Here is an 18911-nt window from a genome sequence, read left to right as displayed (position 1 = left end):
CTGCGTGCAGAGCCAAAACACTGGCGGCTTCTTCCAAAGAATCTGTTGCCTAAGTAGTGCCGCCTCGCCCTATATCGCCCCCTGTACTTCCCCCTCAGCCTCATCTGTTCATCATGCAGCCACTTCAAACAGCAGTCCGGGTCAGGTCCAGTTCTAAGGGTGTGAGAAGGATAGGGACGGAGGCTGCAGCAGAGTCTCAGGTGTGGGGGTGAGGGGGCAAGGGGCTACTCTGTTTTTGGTCGGAGGGCAAGGGTTTGATGTTAAAGCTGTCCTTAGCCACATATTTATAATCACATTCACCATACCCTTAATCCTAAACTCAAACATTAAGGGGCTGACAAAATATCAATGGTTCGGGGACACTTCTACCTACTCTGGGGGCATGGATGAAGGCAAAGTTCAGTCACAGGCAGCCCTGGGGTTTGGGTCTGAGGCTGGGTGGGTGCACTGCAGTGTGGTGAGGTCCGACCCCTTGCTTCTGCCCTCTCTGCCCCAGCAAGGAGCTCCATGAGTGGGCCCTTTGTCCCAGGCCGACGGGCCAGCGAGTGAGCATAGTGAGCGGGCCTCTTCAATGGCGGCTGTTTGTTTACACCGGCCAGCCCCGTCAGCTCCCATTAGCGCCTGGCCCAACGACAACCTGTGATGTGCTAATCGCAGCCGGGAGAGAGAGAAAGGGAGAGAGAGAGAGAGAGAGAGAGAGACGGAAAGAAGAGATGCCGGTCGGCTCCCTGAGCCTCGCCAGGCTGGGGATAAAGGCCCTGAGCCCAGGCCGTGCGTGCGCACACAAACACACACAGTGTTCGGCATGGGGAGGAGGGGGTAGACCCGCTCCTTTCATCTGTGGCCAAGGGCCGAAGTGATGTGAGCCCACGTCAGCAGAGCGGCAGCACAGCTCCCAGAGCTAACTACGCATCACAGATATGTGAGAGACCTGTCGCCAGAGAGAGAGAGAGAGAGACCTTATAAAATCCATCAATGTATCATTCTTGTGCAATTTATATCTACAGGCTACATTGAGGCTTTCCTTGAATTATTTGAGGTCATCTGATATTAGTGTGTTATAATGAGCTTTAGAGCCGAACTGCACACTCGCAAAATAGCCGACACCGCCAATCGCCAAATGCCTTTGGGAACGCGCAAAAAGGAAACGTCTTGAGTTCAATTCAATAAGAGAAAATCTGCAAAATGGAGAGTTGAAAATAAAGAGAAGGGTATGTTTGGGAAAGACTTGGTGATGTGGTGAAAGAGGATGATAGTGCCGGCGATGTTATGTGTGATGATTGTGAAGCACAGTCACAAGATGGGGACTTCATATAGGCCTACGGCACGTCAAGGGAACTATAGCCTACTGTTCAGATGGGTTAAATGGAAACTGACTGGGCACTGACTGTAGGTCTATAACCTCTCACATAGCCTTCATATTAACTCCTGCAGAACTAAGAATGTCTCGCAACAAAATGTTGACTGGGGAACAGGAGTAGAGAAATAGAATGACTTTCTTTCAGCATCTTGAGAGAATGCGAAATGCGCAGTTACCACCTCTACAGATGATATCTATCTGTATCTGCATCGTAAAATAGTATTTCAACCAGATGAAATATGCACCCAACTCGAACTGAAATGTCATCAGAAACATTGTTGTTGGTTGTTTTCACAGATTTCTATCTCCCTACAACCGGTCAAACTGATGTCATTTGGACATTTCGCTCTGCGAAAGAAGCAGAGATGACGGAGAACTTTAGATTCTATCGATTATTCTGGTGAGCAAAGGGTTTATTTTGTCTTCTAGGGCAACATATCATTAACAGAAGAGAAGCTGTCTGTATCGAATTAAGAGTTGAAAAACAAATAGCCAACCAAAAATGTTGTAAATTAAAAACAGAAACATTTCAAATCAGGCTAAATAAATCCTGCACCCTGTCAAAACACTGTTCCGCCGTCTCTGAATGTAGCCTACAGTACATGTTCTATATTAGCGGGTTAGGGTCGGATGCGGGCCTCAGATGTTCACTTTATCACATATAGTCGGGCCGTTGCGGATGGGTTATTAGCAATTGCTAACACACAACTAACCCGCGCACCACTAACACACATTGATTAAATACTGCCATTCAACACAGTTGAAAAGTGTTTGTGCACTATGGTACACTAAATCGGTCTAGGAAGTGTGTTTGTTGCAAAGTATAGGTCTTGTACACACAGCCCAACACTCACTCACCTCTTGAATGGCTCTCCCCAGACGTTCCTGACTCTTCACAACTCTCCTGAAACACATGTACAAAACACCATCATATTATTCCCCAAAATAAAATGAACACAATCACAAGGGCATAGGGCCTAGGAGAAGGTATTAAGGGGGTGGGGAGTGGAATAGAACCAGGTCTACCTGTGTATTTTGCGAGCCACAGTGAGGGTGAACTGGCCTGGGGAGTCAGGCTGGTAGGTGGAGGGCACTATGACATAGGCCCCTGGAGGAAGGCAGCAGGCCAGACTGACAGCCTGGGTGTAGCAGTGAGGAATGCAGCTGGCCACCGGTTCCTCCTCCCTGGGTACTGGCGACTCGGCCTGCTCCTGTCCCTCTGGAGCCTGGATACACAGAGAGGTTCACATGTAACTAGTCACAACATAATCATCTTCATATGCACAGATTTTAAAGGAGGTTTAAAACAACATATCAACAGGCTAAAACATAGATTCTACATTAAGGACATCTTTTAGATAGGCTAACCACATACTCTTAATAAACCAAGGTCATATTTTATTTGGCACAAAACAGAAGAAAATGGACTAAAACAAGGAGGGACTAATTGGACTTCTTCAATAATAAACTCATTTAGTTTTTTTCATTCCAAAACGTTTTGCTAGAGTATTCCCTAATGAATACAACTCAGCTCACCTTGTACAGGTGAAAGCCGATGGCCTGGAGATCAGTGTCAGGGCAGTTCTGGTGAAGGGTGACCCTAACATTGACCCCTGTTGACCCCGCTAAGTTGTCACCCATGGTGACCGGGAACCTAGGGTTCTGCCAGTGAGACAGGAAGTTCCTGCTCCCCCCGGCCGATGACCCCGTGACCCATGCGCCCCGTAAGTAGCTTGTCTCCCACTCCCCCTCTGTTACCAATGGCAAAGAGGGCCCCGGGGTCTTCACAGCACTGCAGGAGGATGGGGGAACATAAAGATCCAGTTTCCTAGACTTGTAAGACAACATGATCTACAAAACAAATGGAATGATACATAAACCACTTTTGATGAATGAAAAGCAAAACTTCTGATACATTTTGATTAATCCTATGCGTATTTGGTCCAGCCTCCCCGTTTGACCCATCTCTTTATGGTCACAGTCTTCTGCTAAATGACTCAAATGTCAATGTTAGTCCCACTGACCTGAGTGAGGTGGGGGAAGAGGAGAAGACCCTGAGCAGGAAGCTCCCCTCGCCCCCCTGGAGGAAGGTACTGGGGATGAGCAGGTGGCAGCCAGGGTCCAGGTGTGTGTGTAGCACCACCTCGCGCTCGTAGGCGTGGCAGTGTGTGGAGGCACAGGGAGGGCTGTTCAGAGTCCCAGACAGGTTCAAACACTTCTTCTCTACCTGGGGATTGACAGACAGACAGAGAGACAGATGTATCACACACACACACACACAGATAAAGATGAAATAATTAAAAGCCACACACACACACACATTCTTATTTTAACATCTATCAGCTACAAGGCCACAGTGCAGTACCAACCTTCCACATGTGCAAAGCGATGGCCTGGTAGTGCTGGTGTCGTGTGGTGCTTCTGCCCTCTTCTGGTGACTGTGTGTAGTGACGTCCTGTGTTCCTGCTATACCTTCTGTGCTGTAGCAGAGACACCAGCACCTCTCCCCTCTCAAACACCCGCAGCCAGAACTGAGGGTTGCTGCCAAAGCTACTGTTGTTACGGCAACCACCTGCTGAGTGACCTTTGACCCAGCGATCGCCAGTCTGGTGGCTGTGAGTCAGCAGCTCTCCTATTGGACAGATAGGGGCTGTGAATCACACAATCACAACAACACTGGCTTTGCTTAGCTTTCCTTTTATGAAGGGATAGTTCACCCCCAAACCAAAGATCGTCAGACGTTCTCATACATTCAAAACTATTCAACTTTGTCTAATGCTTGTATAATGAGGAAGTATTGAGTGAGTATACCAGAATAGATGCTCTGCAGGTGTCCCTCCTCATTGATAGGATACCCCACTGTGACATCATCAAACTGCAACAGGAATTCAGTCTCGTCCACCCAGAACTCTGCCTCCTGGGCCCGGCTCAGCAAGTTCAGAGTACAGGCCGGGTCCAGAGAGTTCCAGCCTTCTCCACTGCCAGGCAAGAGTGGCCAGTTTATTACTAAGACAGAGGTTCTTAAGAAAATAATTATAGATGGATCCAGGCTCAAAATGACACAAAAGAACACACACACACGCGTGAGCCCTGCACGGGCATGAATTTTAAGCCCTACTCAAGCCCGTGGTGTTCAGGCCCTACCCAGGCCCGATTGCTTCTGCCAAATTTAAGGCCCAGCCCTGCCCAAAATAACATAATTAGTACCCAATTAGCTGTTTGTCTGTCTGTTCCTCGCACCCTGCGCAGCATACACTGTGTGCGTGGCTCTGCAATGCTTGTAGTTCTGCAGTGTTGCCAACTTAGAGCCTTTGTAATTATATCTAGTGAGTTTTTTCAGACCATTCCAGCGACTTTAAATCGGTAAAGGATTCTAGCTACACATTTCCCAGTAAATTCTGCTGCAAACAAGAGTGGGAGCAGCTGTCTGTGCAACAGAAGTCACAGCAATGGCGCACACACAGGCAGAAAAGCAGAAGGGGAGGGGGGAACACTACCGCTGGGACCGCAGCTGTGTGGGCTCGGGTAGTACAGCTCTAACACACACACACACCCTACCTCTCTCTCCATGCTCCCTCCCAGCAGCGTCTGCCCCAGGGGTTTCTGATCCTGATTAGACGTACTCCTCCACGTTCCACCGTCCTCACGTCCACCCACTCCATCACACTCAGGGCATGGAACTGCCCCAACTCACTGGCACCTAGGGTGTAAGGGGGCAGTGGGTGTAAATATAGCCCTAAACAATATTTTAGCTACTGGCCTATTAGCAGACTTGGGGGTGTGCCAGTACCTGACTTTAAAAGGTCAGTCACAAGATTTCAATGGAAGGCTTTCAGTAAGATTCTTAGAAAACTGCACTCCTTCTCCATTGGAGAACGATGGTCTGCATAGCCCCAGAGCTATTTTTGTGTTTAAAATGTGAAAACAGCAGAATATTTCCAGACCAGTCATTTTTCCTCCTCACCTCCGGGGGCGCTGTGTACAGAGCAGCTGACTGAACAGCCCTCTCTGACCGCATGCAACAGGTCCAGATCCAGCCTCCTCCTCCTGACCAAGTCACTGTCAGATGACCCCCGACCCTGGTCCTCCTCTGTCCCACAATCCCCCAGGCTCCAGCGCTCCGCCAGCCCCCCTGTCAGGTCTACCAGGGCCTCAGAGACCTGCCCTGCCCATAGGCGCTCATATGACCCCTGCAGCCTGGGGGAGGAGTAGGGACAGGAGACAACATGGGGGTATCAGAGAATATCACAAAACCTAACTACAGTATTGTATGGTGTGGAATGGATCAGTATGGAATGGTATGTGATTGGAACAGTATAGAATATTTGGAGACCCAATTTAATGACTAGATGCAGAAACGCTGTTAGTAAAAAAATTTGAGGTCACTTTCAACCTTCCACCTGTCACTCACTTGGCGTAGGCCTTCTCCAGCAGAGCAACCCAAAAAGCAGTGGGGGATTGGCAGCGCGAGAAGCAGAGCTTGCCGCTGAGGCAGGGCAGCCGGTCGTCAACGGTTACCTCTGTCCAGCAGCCATGCTGCCAGAGACGGAAGAGGAAGGAGCCCCGGTACCCCCTCTCCCCCCACTGGGGCTGGGCAGGGGGTACCACCTGGGGGACAGAAAGGGTACAGGGCACTGAGTTTTTCACAGTATTTTGGTATTGATAAAAGTCACCAAGCACTTAATGGACTAGGTCAGTGGCAGAAGCATAGTGTATTTGCTGTAAGACTTGAATTTGTGGTAGTAACCTACAGTTGTAGTTTTACTGTTCACAGCAAAACCAAAAAGCAAAAAAATACTTCAACGCAAAAACATGCGTGACTCGTTTCAGGAAACTAGACGTATGTCGCTGCTTCACAGGAGCGCCATTTGAACGTAACCTTTTTTTTAAAAATCAAAATGTGTTTTTTGGCAGAAATGCCTTCTGAAACATGTGAACGTTCATGTGCCTTAATAACAAAACTTGTATGCCATCTGTAAATACAAAAAAAATGTTAAATTACAAGCCTAGTTGGTTTAGCCATGGAAAGAGACAGGAACCTTCCCGCTAGCCATGATTGGCTGAGATAATGAGTGGGCTGGACAATCCAAGAGATGAGTTTGGATTGGTCTGCCATGTAGCATGCTTCTGCCTTTAATATGAGCTGGTCAGAATGTGTAGGTAATCGTTTCTAACGGTGCTTTTTTTGGAAGACATCACATAGTAGAACTGCATCAGTGTTGCTCTCCACTTTCGGGACGACCAAGTTTTGAAATCAGTGGAATTAGAGTATGATAGCTAACAAGATGGAGAAAATACTGCCGTTTGATAGCAAATAAGCAGACAGAGTCAAAAAGAGAACACAGAAGGCTCCGGATTACATCTTCAAGCTAAGGGCAATCATGGCATCCGTGACAGAGAGGGAGAAGAGTCCATCCATGTATACGGGTATGAGAGTCTAGCTAGCTACATTTTCAGATATTACACGTTTCAAATTTGGTCAGAAAGTCATTTTAATTTCAAGTTAAAGTGTACTGTTAGCTAGCTAGCTAACGTTAGCTGGCTGGCTAGTTAGCTAACGTTACGTGTATGATCTGTGTAGTAATGTTATTCGTATCACAGAGCCATTTGCATTGCTAGATATAGCCTAATGTTAGCTAGCTAACATTGAACCTGGTTAACTACCTGCAGATTCATGCAGGGAAGTAACGTTATAACTTGGGTTTATGGTTCATTGTTTAGCTAGCTAGCTACATGTCTAAACAAAAGACTCCGCTATGCAAGTAACTATTCCAATAGAATTTGTATGATGTCACTGCAACAACCGTCGCTAGACGTAGCTGGTAAATTCGCTCTGGCTATCTACTCCGATATCAGAGCACACTCAGACGAGTGTCAGAGCGCAGAACAACTGACGAATTTAGGAACGTTCAACACCCGTTGAATATGGCCGGTGTCAGTAAACGTTGGCAAAAAAAGCGTAATTAAATTGTTGCCTGCAGCACAGTTGCATTCACCAACGCTCGGGATAACATGTAAACAGCCTAACCAGCTTTGCTAGGGCGAGTAAAATGGTCAGAGTGAGCTGTTCTTTCATTTGTGTCTGGAAGTAGCTAGCAAGCAAGCCAACGTTAGCCAGTTAGCTTGGGTGCTTGACTGCTGTTGTTAGGACAGAACGTTCGGATCAACCCTACTTTTCGGCCAGAGTGACTAGTGTACACTTCGAGAGCGAAACGCTCTGAATTTACGAACGGCCAATCTTACAACGCTCTGAGTTTACGAACGCCCAGAGCAAACTCTGGCACTCCAGATAAAATGTACGAACACACCCGTAGTATAAACCAGCCTTTAGTGTTGAAATCTTTGGTTGTTTAGTACATAGCCTCACATGTGGGGCTAAAGCTTAAAAGGGTGTGAACGATGCTGATTGGGTGCAGACAAAAAACAGCTCTCCAGTAGGTACCAAAAAATTCAAGGGCCATTTTCTCAAAAGTGTTTGTTAAAAACACCATTTCAAATTTTGCTACGTAAGACCGAATCGAGCCGGTCGGTCACATATACGTTACAGATTTGTGGAGCTTTACTTTGTTCATCAAATGCTGGTACTTCAGTAAGATTGTGCAGGCACAGAGGAACCAGCAGTCTCCCAGGAGGCCTTGCTTTGCATGGCCGTCATTGGTGTTGTCAGGGAAGAGTGCAGGAGACGGGCAGATCTCCTGGAGGGACAGAGAAAGAAATATGTCACCATTAACAGACACACAGAATCATTGTGAGAAGATTACACATGCTTGCTTCCATTATGTGATCAAGTGTTCACAATGTGTTGAGGAAAAAAGAACATGCATTGGAAGGAACACAGAATATAAATCGCATATACAGCGCCTTCGGGAAAGTATTCAGAACCCTTTTCACTCACGACAAAGTGAAAAAAGGTTTTTATACATTTTATCAAATTTTATCAAATTTTTATTACAAATAAAAAACAGAAATACCTTATTTACACAAGTATTCAGTAGGAAAAAAGTCCGTTCTGAGTTTGAAGCCTCAGTCACTGTCAGAGCCAGAGCTGTGGTTGGAGGCCTCGTTGGCAGAGCCCCCTGGTTCTGATCCGTTGTCGGAGCGGCCCCTTTGCTATGAGACTTGAAATTGAGCTCAGGTGCATCCTGCTTCCATTGACCATCCTTGAGATGTTCCTACAACTTGATTGGAGTCCACGTGTGGTAAATTCAATTGATTGGACATGTTTTGGAAAGGCACACACCTGTCTATATAAAGGTCCCACAGTGCATGTCAGAGCAAAAACCAAGACATGAGGTCGAAGGAATTGTCCGTAGAGCTCCGAGACAGGATTCCTTTGAGGCGCAGATCTGGGGAAGTGTACTCAAAAATGTCTGCCGCATTGAAGGTCCCCAAGAACACAGTGGCCTCCATCATTCTTAAATGGAAGAAGTTTGGAACCACCAAGACTCTTCCTAGAGCTGGCCGCCTGGCCAAACTGAGCAATCAGGGGAGAAGGGCCTTGGTCAGGGCGGTGACCAAGAATGTGATGGTCACTCTGACAGAGCTCTAGAGTTCCTCTGTGGAGATGGGAGAACCTTCCAGAAGGACAACCATCTCTGCAGCACTCCATCAATCAGGCCTTTATGTTACAGTGGCCAGACGGAAGCCACTCCTCAGTAAATGGCACATGACAGCCCGCTTGGAGTTTGCCAAAAGGCACCTAAAGACTCTCAAGATTCTCTGGTCTGATGAAACCAAAATGTAACTCTTTGGCCTGAATGCCAAGCTTCACGTCTGGAGGAAACCTGGCACCATCCCTACGGTGAAGCATGGTGGTGGCAGCATCATGCTGTGGGGATGTTTTTCAGCAGCAGGGACTGGGAGACAAGTCAGGATTCCCTGACATTTACTCCTGAGGTGCTGACTTGCTGCACCCTCGACAACTACTGTGATTATTATTATTTGACCATGCTGGTCATTTATGAACATTTGAACATCTTGGCCATGTTCTGTTATAATCTCCACCCGGCACAGCCAGAAGAGGACTGGCCACCTCTCATTGCCTGGTTCCTCTCTAGGTTTCTTCCTAGGTTTTGGCCTTTCTAGGGAGTTTTTCTTAGCCACCGTGATTCTACACCTGCATTGCTTGCTGTTTGGGGTTTTAGGCTGGGTTTCTGTATAGCGCTTTGAGATATCAGCTGATGTAAGAAGGGCTATATAAATACATTTGATTTGATTTGATTGAGGCAAAGATGAACAGAGCAAAGTACAGAGAGATCCTTGCTCCAGAGCACTCAGGACCTCAGACTGGGGCGACAGGACAATGACCCTAAGCACACAGCCAAGACAACGCAGGAGTGGCTTTGGGACAAGTCTCTGAATGTCTTTGAGTGGCCCAGCCAGAGCCCGGACTTGAACCAGATCGAACATCTCTGGAGAGACCTGAAAATAGCTGTGCAGCAATGCTCCCCATCCAACCTGACAGAGCGTGAGAGGATCTGCAGAGAATAATGGGAGAAACTCCCCAAATACGGATGTGCCAAGCTTGTTGTGTCATACCCAAGAAGAGTTGATGCTGTAATCATTGCCAAAGGTGCTTCAACAAAGTACTGAGCAAAGGGTCAGAATACTTATGTAAATGTGATTCCAGTTTTTATTTTTTATTTTTTTTATAAATCAGTCAATTATGGGGTATTGTGTGTATATTGACGAGGGGGGAAAACGATTTAATCAATTTCAGAAAAAGGCTGTAAAGTAGCAAAAAAAATGTAAAGTCAAGGGGTCTGAATACTTTCAGAAGGCACTCTATATTTTATTATGACATATTATTAGTGACCTAAGGCCAATTCTGATTGGATAAGTTGTAGGCCCAGGTCTCACCTGTGGCCGGAGCCATGTGATGTCATCCTGGAACCTGGCGATAGGGGTGGAGTAGTCTGAGAACAGGGAGGAGTCCTCACAGATGAAGGCAGGGTCCTCAAACAGACCCTTGTATTCTACAGCTAAAACAGTGATGGAGATGTTATCAACACTAGAAGGGATATTCAAATCTATTTTATAAAATGTAATTTCCTGCAACATATACAGTTGAAGTCGGAAGTTCACATAGGTTGGAGTCATTAAAACGGGTTTTTCAAACACTTCACAAATTTCTTGTTAACAAACTATAGTTTTGGCAAGTCGGTTAGGACATCTACTTTGTGCATGACACAAGTCATTTTTCCAACAATTGTTTACAGAGATTATTTCACTTATAATTCACTGTATCACAATTCCAGTGGGTCAGAAGTTTACATACACTAAGTTGACTGTGCCTTTAAATGTCTTGGAAAATTCCAGAAAATTATGTAATGGCTTTAGAAGCTTCTGACATCATTTGAGTCAATTGGAGGTGTACCTGTGGATGTATTTCTAGGCCTACCTTCAAACTCAGTGCCTCTTTGCTTGACATCATGGGAAAATAAACAGAAATCAGCCAAGACCTCAGAAAAAAAGTCTGGTCCATCCTTGGGAGCAATTTCCAAATGCCAGAAGGTACCATGTTCATCTGTACAAACAATAGTACGCAAGTATAAACACCATGGGACCACATAGCCGTCATACCGCTCAGGAAGGAGATGCATTCTGTCTCTGAACGTACTTTGGTGCGAAAACTGCAAATCAATCCCAGAACAACAGCAAAGGACCTTGTGAAGATGTTGGAGGAAACAGGTACAAAAGTATCTATATCCACAGTAAAACAAGTCTTATATTGACATAACCTGAAATGCCGCTCAGCAAGGAAGAAGTCACTGCTCCAAAACCACCATAAAAAAGCCAGACTACGGTTTGCAACTGCACATGGGGACAAAGCTTGTACTTTTTGGAGAAATGTCCTCTGTTCTGATGAACCAAAAATAGAACTGTTTGGCCATTATCACCATCGTTATGTTTGGAGGAAAAAGGGGGAGGCTTGCAAGCCGAAGAACACCATCCCAACCGTGAAGCACGGGGGTGGAAGCATCATGTTGTGGGGGTGCTTTGCAGCAGGAGAGACTGGTGCACTTCACAAAATAGATGGCATCATGAGGCAGGAAAATGATGTACATATATTGAAGCAACATCTCAAGACATCAGTAAGGAAGTTAAAGCTTGGTCGCAAATGGGTCTTTCAAATGGACAATGACCACAAGCATACTTCCAAAGTTGTGGCAAAATGGCTTAAGGACAACAAAGTCAAGGTATTGGAGTGGCCATCACAAATCCCTGACCTCAAACCTATAGAACATTTGTGGGCAGAACTGAAAAAGCGTGTGCGAGCAAGGAGGCCTACAAACCTGACTCAGTTACACCAGCTCTGTCAGGACGATTGGGCCAAAATTCACCCAACTTATTGTGGGAAGCTTGTAGAAGGCTACCCAAAACATTTGACCCAAGTTAACCAATCTGAAGGCTATGCTACCAAATACGAATTGAGTGTATGTAAACTTCTGACCCACTGGGAATTTGATGAAAGAAATAAAAGCTGAAATAAATCATTCTCCCTTCTATTATTCTGACATTTCACATTCTTAAAATAAAGTGGTGATCCTAACTGACCTAAGACAGGGAATTTTTAACTATGATTAAATGTCAGGAATTGTGAGTTTAAATGTATTTGGCTAAGGTGTATGTAAACTTCCGACTTCAACTGTAATTGATCCTTCAACATAGCAGTAAAGCGAAATAAATACATAGGCTAATAGCAGCAGTACACAGGTATAGGGGCAACGTAATGTCAAGTTACCAACAGTTGTTTACTAAAAAGAGACTGTCACCCTCAAACTTACCCCGCTCATCTTCCTCCATTGCCTCCCTGTCTTGTCCGGGAATCACCCACGATGCACTACTTCTCCTCTACTCCACAACCAAGGAGCTGGGTTTTTCATGACCCCACCATTCTTGAAAATACAGCATTATGTTTTCTTCAAAATAATCAGAACAGACTGTAATGGCAAGATAAATTGGTAGCCAGCATTTGCATATCAAAACAAACCGCCCAGATAAACAGATGGGCTTTGATGCAAATATAGACTATTAGCTAGATTCACCATTGCTCAATTTAAACCATGCTCCTGTACTCTTTAATTACCATATCCTATAGTGATTCCCTTTATCATTGGCTATGGCCATAGGCTAAAGGGGTCTACACAGAATACACAAACGGAGTCGATGGAGCGTTTTATGTATTTAATGTAACCCTTATGGTGGTGAGAGGAAGCCCAGTGGCCAGTAGTGGGAGAAGATAGAGTGAGATAGATTTTGGCCGACATTCGGCAACTTTTCTCATCGATTAAACATTTGAGCTCAATACAGTTTTCTGTTTCCAAAACTAGAACTGTTCCGAACAGAGTGGACTACGTTTTGTAGACTTTACCCTTTGCCAAAGTAAAAATATAAATAGTTGTTTAGGAGTGCAAGGGCAAATGTAGGTATTGCACACGCGCACTTCACAGACTAGGCGTTCCCTAATGGTAATATGCAAATATATACTAGAACGTGCCAATAGGCTCTCGCTAGCTCGTGCTTGGCTCTGCCCACCTCCTTGCTGGTTCTGCCCACTATGATTAATTTGCTGCCATTGGAAACGGCAAGCTATGGTCATTCTTGGGTTAGTTATAAAGGCTTTGGTAGCGCAGTATCGCAATGTCGTTTTTTTCCGCCATAAAAGGGGCGACTCCTTGAAGTGCGCTCCGACATTCGACGTAATCCCGTGCCACATGCAAATTGTAACGCGCAATATCATCCCGTCAGTAGCCGCGGGGGCAGTGTTGTGTAGGCAATGGAGCTTGCTTGGTTCCTTGATCTGATCTACAGGCTATGCATCGAAGTACCCTATTTGACATTGATAAGCAAACATAATCTCAGCGACTGTTCAAAAGATAAACCAAACAACATTGTAGCCTTATTAGAATCCCCTCCTAAATGTATTTGTGATTGCTGTAACCTAGTGATTCCAGGTTACAGCTGCGAGGCATATTATTTTTCTCCATGACCGAAACTATTTTTAGCTGATATAGGTGTGAATAACAGCTGGTACGCGATGTCTAATATTAAAGAAGACTCAAGGTATTGCTCGCCTGAGGTAAAGTACCTCATGATAAGCTGTAGACCACACTATCTACCAAGAGAGTTCTCATCTATATTATTCGTCGCCGTCTATTACCACCACAAACCGATGCTGGCACTAAGGCCGCACTCAACAAGCTATATAAGGCCATGAGCAAACAAGAAAATGCTCATCCAGAAATGGTTCTCCTAGTGGCCAGGGACTTTAATCCTGGCAAATTTACATCCATTCTACCTCATTTCTACCAGCAACTATGTGCAACCAGAGAAAAAAGAAAAGACCACCTTTACAAACACACACAGAGACGCATACAAATCTCTCCTTCATCCTCCATTTAGCAAATCTGACCATAATTCTATCCTCCTGATTCTGGCTTACAAGCAGAAACTAAAGCAGGTAGTACCAGTGACTTGTTTAATACGGAAGTGGTCAGATGACGCGGATGCTACGCTACAGGACTGTTTTGCTAGCACAGACTGGAATATGTTCCGGGATTCATCCAATGGCATTGAGGAGTATACCACCTCAGTCACAGGCTTCATCAAATAAGTGAATCGAAGACGTCGTCCCAACAGCGACAGTACGTACATATTCCAACCAGAAGCCATGGATTACAGGCAACATCCGCACCGAGATAAAGGCTAGAACTGCCATTTTCAAGGAGCAGGACACTAATCCGGACACTTATAAGAAATCCCGCTGTGCTATCAGACAAACCATCAAACAGGCAAAGCATCAATACAGGACTAAGATTGAATCCTACTACACCGGCTCCCTCAAGGGTGCGTGCTTAGTCCCCTCCTGTACTCCCTGTTCACCCACGACTGTGTGGCCAAGCACCACTCAAACACCATCATTAAGTTTGCTGATGAAACAACGGTGATCAATGAAAATGACGAGACAGCCTATTGGGAGGAGCTCAGAGATCTGGCAGTGTGGTGCCAGGACAACAACCTCTCCCTCAATGTGAGCAAGACAAAGAAGATGATTGTGGACTACAGGAAAGGGAGGGCCGAACAGGCCCCCATTAACAACAACAACAGGGCTGTAGTGAAGCGGGTCGAGAGTTTCAAGATCCTTGATGTCCACATCCCCAACAAACTATCTTGGTCCAAACACACCAAGACAGTCGTGAAGAGGGCACGACAAAAACCTTTTCCCTCTCAGGAGACTGAAAAGATTTGGCAGGGGTCCCCAGATCCGTATTAGGTATTGTGTGTAGGTATTGTGTGTAGATTACTGAGGATTTAATTTAAACCATTTTAGAATAAGGCTGTAACTTAACAAAATGTGGGAAAAATCAAGGGGTCTGAATACTTTCCGAAGGCACTGTATATGGCCAATATACCACGGCTAGGGGCTGTGTCCAGGCACTCCATGATGCGTCGTGCATAAGAACAGCCTTAGCCGTCGTATATTGGCCATATACCACACCCCCTCTGGCCTTATTGCTTAAATAACCTAGGCTACACTTTTACATGTAGGCTAATTATTTATGTATATTTATGCATAATATATGTAAATATTATTGTTGTCCATTTTAGAGGCAATTTTATGTTAATATCTGGCTCAGTTGACAGTTCCATTTATTTATTTTAGTAGTATGCTAATCTTATTAGCCGTTTAAATCACTATGAATGAATGACCTATATGTTATAGAGTAGACCCATGTTGGCATATAACAACAAAAACACGTATTTGAATTTGGGAAGATCATCTTCAGTTTGGGACTATTTAAATTGCACTTCAGGACAATTCTGGGACGGTGATGGAAAAAAAGTTAGTCTACATACATGTAGCAAGCTAGCTAGCTAACATTGGCTAGAAAGTTGAAGTCAGAGGAGAGAGAGAGCGGCGTGCAGCAGTGCGGAGCACAGCGGAGGTGAGGACAGAGAGGAGCCAATTAACTGAATTACTGACTACTAAATAGTCAGGGGTGGCAGGTAGCCTAGTGGTTAGAGCGTTGGACTTGTAACCGAAAGGTTGCAAGATCGAATCCCAGAGCTGACAAGGTAAACATCTGTCGTTCTGCCCCTGAACAAGGCAGTTAACCTTGTTCCTAGGTTGTCATTGAAAATAAGAATTTGTTTTTTAACGGTAAAGGTAAAATAAATGACTGGGACATCAGGCTGCCTGCAGCCACATATTCATTTAAATGTTGTATTAAATAAAAGACAAATAGCAAAATGTTGGGGCTTTTCGGTTTTTCACTTCTATAGTTCATATTAAATAATTTGGTGTAAACCAATAACAAAGGGAGATAAGCAGAGAACAGTTTAAAGTTAGAGCAATTTTACCAGTTGTATTTACATAGATTGTCATTGTAGAGACACCTGTTGGAAACATGTGCCAACTCCACCTGCTGCGTAAAAATTGGGTGCTAGTTTTCAAGCCTTGTGGGCGGGTTGAGTTGTCATAAGCTACTTGAAACGCTGAAATCACATATTGTTACCATAAGAGTGAATAAATACAATTGAGAAAACTGCAAAGAAACCAGGTAATTACCTGAATATTGTCCTGTCAAATCTCTCCCGGAAGGACAGTGACAGCAAGCTGCCCATTCATAATGCGAATCCTTCCATCTTGCCTATGCCGTTCTGTACCATCACTCATTCATATATCTTGATTTACATATTCTTTATCCCTTTACACTTGTGTGTATAAGGTAGTAGTTGTGGAATTGTTAGGTTAGATTACTTGTTGGTTATTACTGCATTGTCGGAACTAGAAGCACAAGCATTTCGCTACACTCGCATTGACATCTGCTAACCATGTGTATGTGACAAATAAAATTTGATTTGATTAATTATTTTTCGACCTGGCAACCCTGCTGCTACTCCAAAAATCACACGTGTACGCACGCACGTAGATCAACAGAGTGGAGTTTGTCTCAAGAGAACAGTAGTAACACAGATAGAACAAAGAGACAGATATTTCACCGGATGTATTAAATGTGAATCATTCAGTTGGCGTTTCCACTCAATACCAAATACGGTGACGGGAGGAAGCCCAGTGGCCACACAGTTTTGCGTTGTTTAGGAGTGCAAGCGCAGACAAAGGGGAAACCGAGACACGTCACAGGGGCTATAAAGATGAAGCATCGTTCAGAACGTTTTCTAACCACCGAATATGGTAGTGGGAGGCAGTCCAGTCGCGGGTATTGGAAGAGGATAGAACTAGGTGAAACTGGCCGACATTCTGCACATTTTCTCAAGGATGAAACATCTTCTCAATATTTTTTCCCAAAACTACAAATATGTTACCAACACAGTGCACTACGTTTTATAGACTTGGCACTTTGCCAAAGTTTAGTTATGTTTTTTATTGCGTTGTTTAGGAGTGCAAGGTCGAATTAAGTGTGTGCACACACGCATTTCACAGGTGAGGCGTTCCCTAGCGGATATATGCAAATAAATGATTGAACGCGCCAATAGGATCTCACTAGCTCACGCTTGGCTCTGCCCACCTCCTTGTTTGTTCTGCCCACTACTATGATTAATCTGCTCCCATGGGAAACGACAGGCTCTGGTCTATCTTGGGTTGGTTATAAACATCTTTGGTAGTAGGCTAGCTATAAAGGTAATCCCATGCAGAAACAATAGAGAACAAACACAATGGCACGCGTATCAGACTAGTCATTAAAGAACCCTGGTTTACAGCCTCAGAGTGAGAGATCTAGCTAGCTACTTGCCAAAGTCGTGCATCGTTCTATGCACTGCAGTCAGCGTTTTTAAAATAATGTGGATGATGGCTAGCTAGCTAACGTTAGTTAGCTTTAGCAAACCAGCTAGCTAGCTAACGTTAGTAAACTAGGCATGTTAGCTAACTACGTTATTACATCGTTATTAGACAATGATAGCATCTACTTGAAACGCTGAAATCACACATTGTTACCATAAGAGTGCATAATACAATTTATAAAACTGCAAAGAAACGTAGCAGGTAATTACCTGAATATAGTCCTGCCAAATCTCTCCCGGAAGGACAGTGACAGCAAGCTGCCCATTCATAATGCGAATCCTTCCAGTTCGCGAGTTTTTGTTATTATGGTGCCACCCCGTGGCTATACATTGCATTACACAAGGTTTATCTGGAATGGACAGGCATCGCGTCACATGACATAACTTTCGCTTGCTTGGATGGAAGTTTGGATATAAGAAAACAGGTTGAGGTTAAGAGGGTTACCGCTGTAGGCTACTTCGAATAACATTTAGCCAACTTTTAGCAGACGCTCTTATCCAAACCAAATTACAGGAGCAATCACGGTTAAGTGCTTAATGATCTTGAGATCAATGCCCTCTCCTGTTTTTTAATATGTGTTTGCACACAATCCGGCTACTGCCCTACACAGGATATTTAATTCTGATTTGTATTCTGAATCTGATTTGGACTTGTCCTTTTGTTTTTGTGTTTTCTTTAGGCCTTCACTGAACGAACGTGTCTAAGGGCCCTAGACCAGACATGCTCAACAGAGACCAACGACTGCTTGCTCACACTAAAGGAAATTACTCTAACACCCTCTACCAGAGACCAGAACAAAGAAAACATGGGTCAATCAAAGAGTACAGAATAAAAGATAAAGGAAGAAAGGCAAATGATATCAGATGAACTCAAAATACTTTCCAGATGTGGACATAGACAAAGCTCTGCTGCAATTCTCATGTCCTAGGTCCTTGGAGAAGCTGATCCAACACTACAAACAAAGAGAGATGGAACTGAATGAAAATGCTAAAGCACGGATAAAGGATCTTACTGAAAAGCTTGTCGGCTTGATTGCGATACCTGATGCTGCAGGCTTGGGGTCCCTGGTTATCTCTATAGTAATAGACAGATTTGTATCTGCCATAGAGCCCCCTAAGGATAGCACAGATTATCTGCTGCGTCGTATCTTTGCAGAGAAGGCCTCCGCTGTGAAAGACCAAATGGATGAGTACCTCAAGAGGCACCTCATGCACATACGCAACAAGGCAGAGCTTAAGAGTGACATCCAGCACGTGGAGCGTAACCTGAGCTTTGCCCTGACTCAGTTGAAGAACTTCATGCTGCTGGACGGACAGATGAGCTCGTGGGCTCTGAGGATGTGGGTCAACGGAGCGTCCTTCCATGTCCAGATGCTGATTCAGCTGGCCAGACTGGATGGGGCCAAAGACAGTGGCCCAGTACAAGGAATTAGTCAAACAACATCCTTCACAGTGCCACAGTGGTTCCTATGAGACAGTTTCAGTAAAGTTATGGTTTTGCTAGAGCTCTGAGATTACTAAATTACATCCAGAATATAGTGGTTTTTAGATATTACCCTATGGTGTGTGTTGAGGTTGGTTATAACCCTGTAGATCCATTTTGATCCCAAGGTGTACTGTCTATGTTCTGTATCATTGTTTGTGTGTCCAGCAGAAAACAAGCAATGGTCAATTGTAACCAACAGGCAGAACTTTTAGCGCTGGATTTCTTGAAACGTTACTAATGGGAGATTACATGCACCTG

General features: G+C 44.8%; 2 protein-coding genes across 5 annotated transcripts; one reads left to right on the top strand and one right to left on the bottom strand.

Annotated features, from left to right (window-relative positions):
- Window positions 1-443: 443 nt before the first annotated feature.
- capn10 (calpain 10) lies at window positions 444-17487 on the bottom strand. 4 transcript variants are annotated; one of them, XM_055884060.1, is made up of 14 exons: window positions 17378-17487; window positions 12148-12258; window positions 10220-10341; window positions 7924-8055; window positions 5772-5968; window positions 5325-5557; window positions 4919-5060; window positions 4172-4338; window positions 3730-4010; window positions 3385-3587; window positions 2897-3152; window positions 2387-2586; window positions 2219-2264; window positions 444-931 (listed from the first exon to the last, which is right to left on the bottom strand). In XM_055884060.1, exons 2-14 carry the CDS (start codon window positions 12164-12166, stop codon window positions 902-904), a joined length of 2028 nt encoding a protein of 675 aa, XP_055740035.1. In that variant the 5' UTR covers window positions 12167-12258; window positions 17378-17487; the 3' UTR covers window positions 444-901. The 4 variants fall into 4 exon arrangements, 3 of the variants coding, with proteins under 3 accessions (XP_055740035.1, XP_055740037.1, XP_055740036.1); XM_055884062.1 differs by having other exon boundaries at window positions 3730-3992; XM_055884061.1 differs by lacking the exon at window positions 17378-17487 and adding an exon at window positions 15933-17342.
- Window positions 16937-18640, top strand: LOC129824507 (uncharacterized). Its single transcript, XM_055884205.1, has 2 exons — window positions 16937-17006; window positions 17848-18640. Exon 2 carries the CDS (start codon window positions 18032-18034, stop codon window positions 18638-18640), a length of 609 nt encoding a protein of 202 aa, XP_055740180.1. The 5' UTR covers window positions 16937-17006; window positions 17848-18031.
- The last annotated feature ends 271 nt before the right edge of the window (window positions 18641-18911 follow it).

The sequence above is a fragment of the Salvelinus fontinalis genome, chromosome 26 (assembly GCF_029448725.1).
Source record: "Salvelinus fontinalis isolate EN_2023a chromosome 26, ASM2944872v1, whole genome shotgun sequence".
Classification (NCBI taxonomy): domain Eukaryota; kingdom Metazoa; phylum Chordata; class Actinopteri; order Salmoniformes; family Salmonidae; genus Salvelinus; species Salvelinus fontinalis.
This window is presented reverse-complemented; position numbering and strand designations above follow the sequence as displayed.

Bases quoted from the DNA above. Each gene is read 5' to 3' on its own strand.
- capn10 (XM_055884060.1), bottom strand. The intron at 5,969-7,923 runs GTAAAGCTCCAC...TCTGTCCCCCAG, and splicing joins ACCAGCATTTGATGAACAAA to GTGGTACCCCCTGCCCAGCC. The intron at 3,153-3,384 runs GTCAGTGGGACT...ATCCTCCTGCAG, and splicing joins TCTTCCCCCACCTCACTCAG to TGCTGTGAAGACCCCGGGGC.
- LOC129824507 (XM_055884205.1), top strand. From the start codon at position 18,032: ATGAACTCAAAATACTTTCCAGATGTGGACATAGACAAAGCTCTGCTG.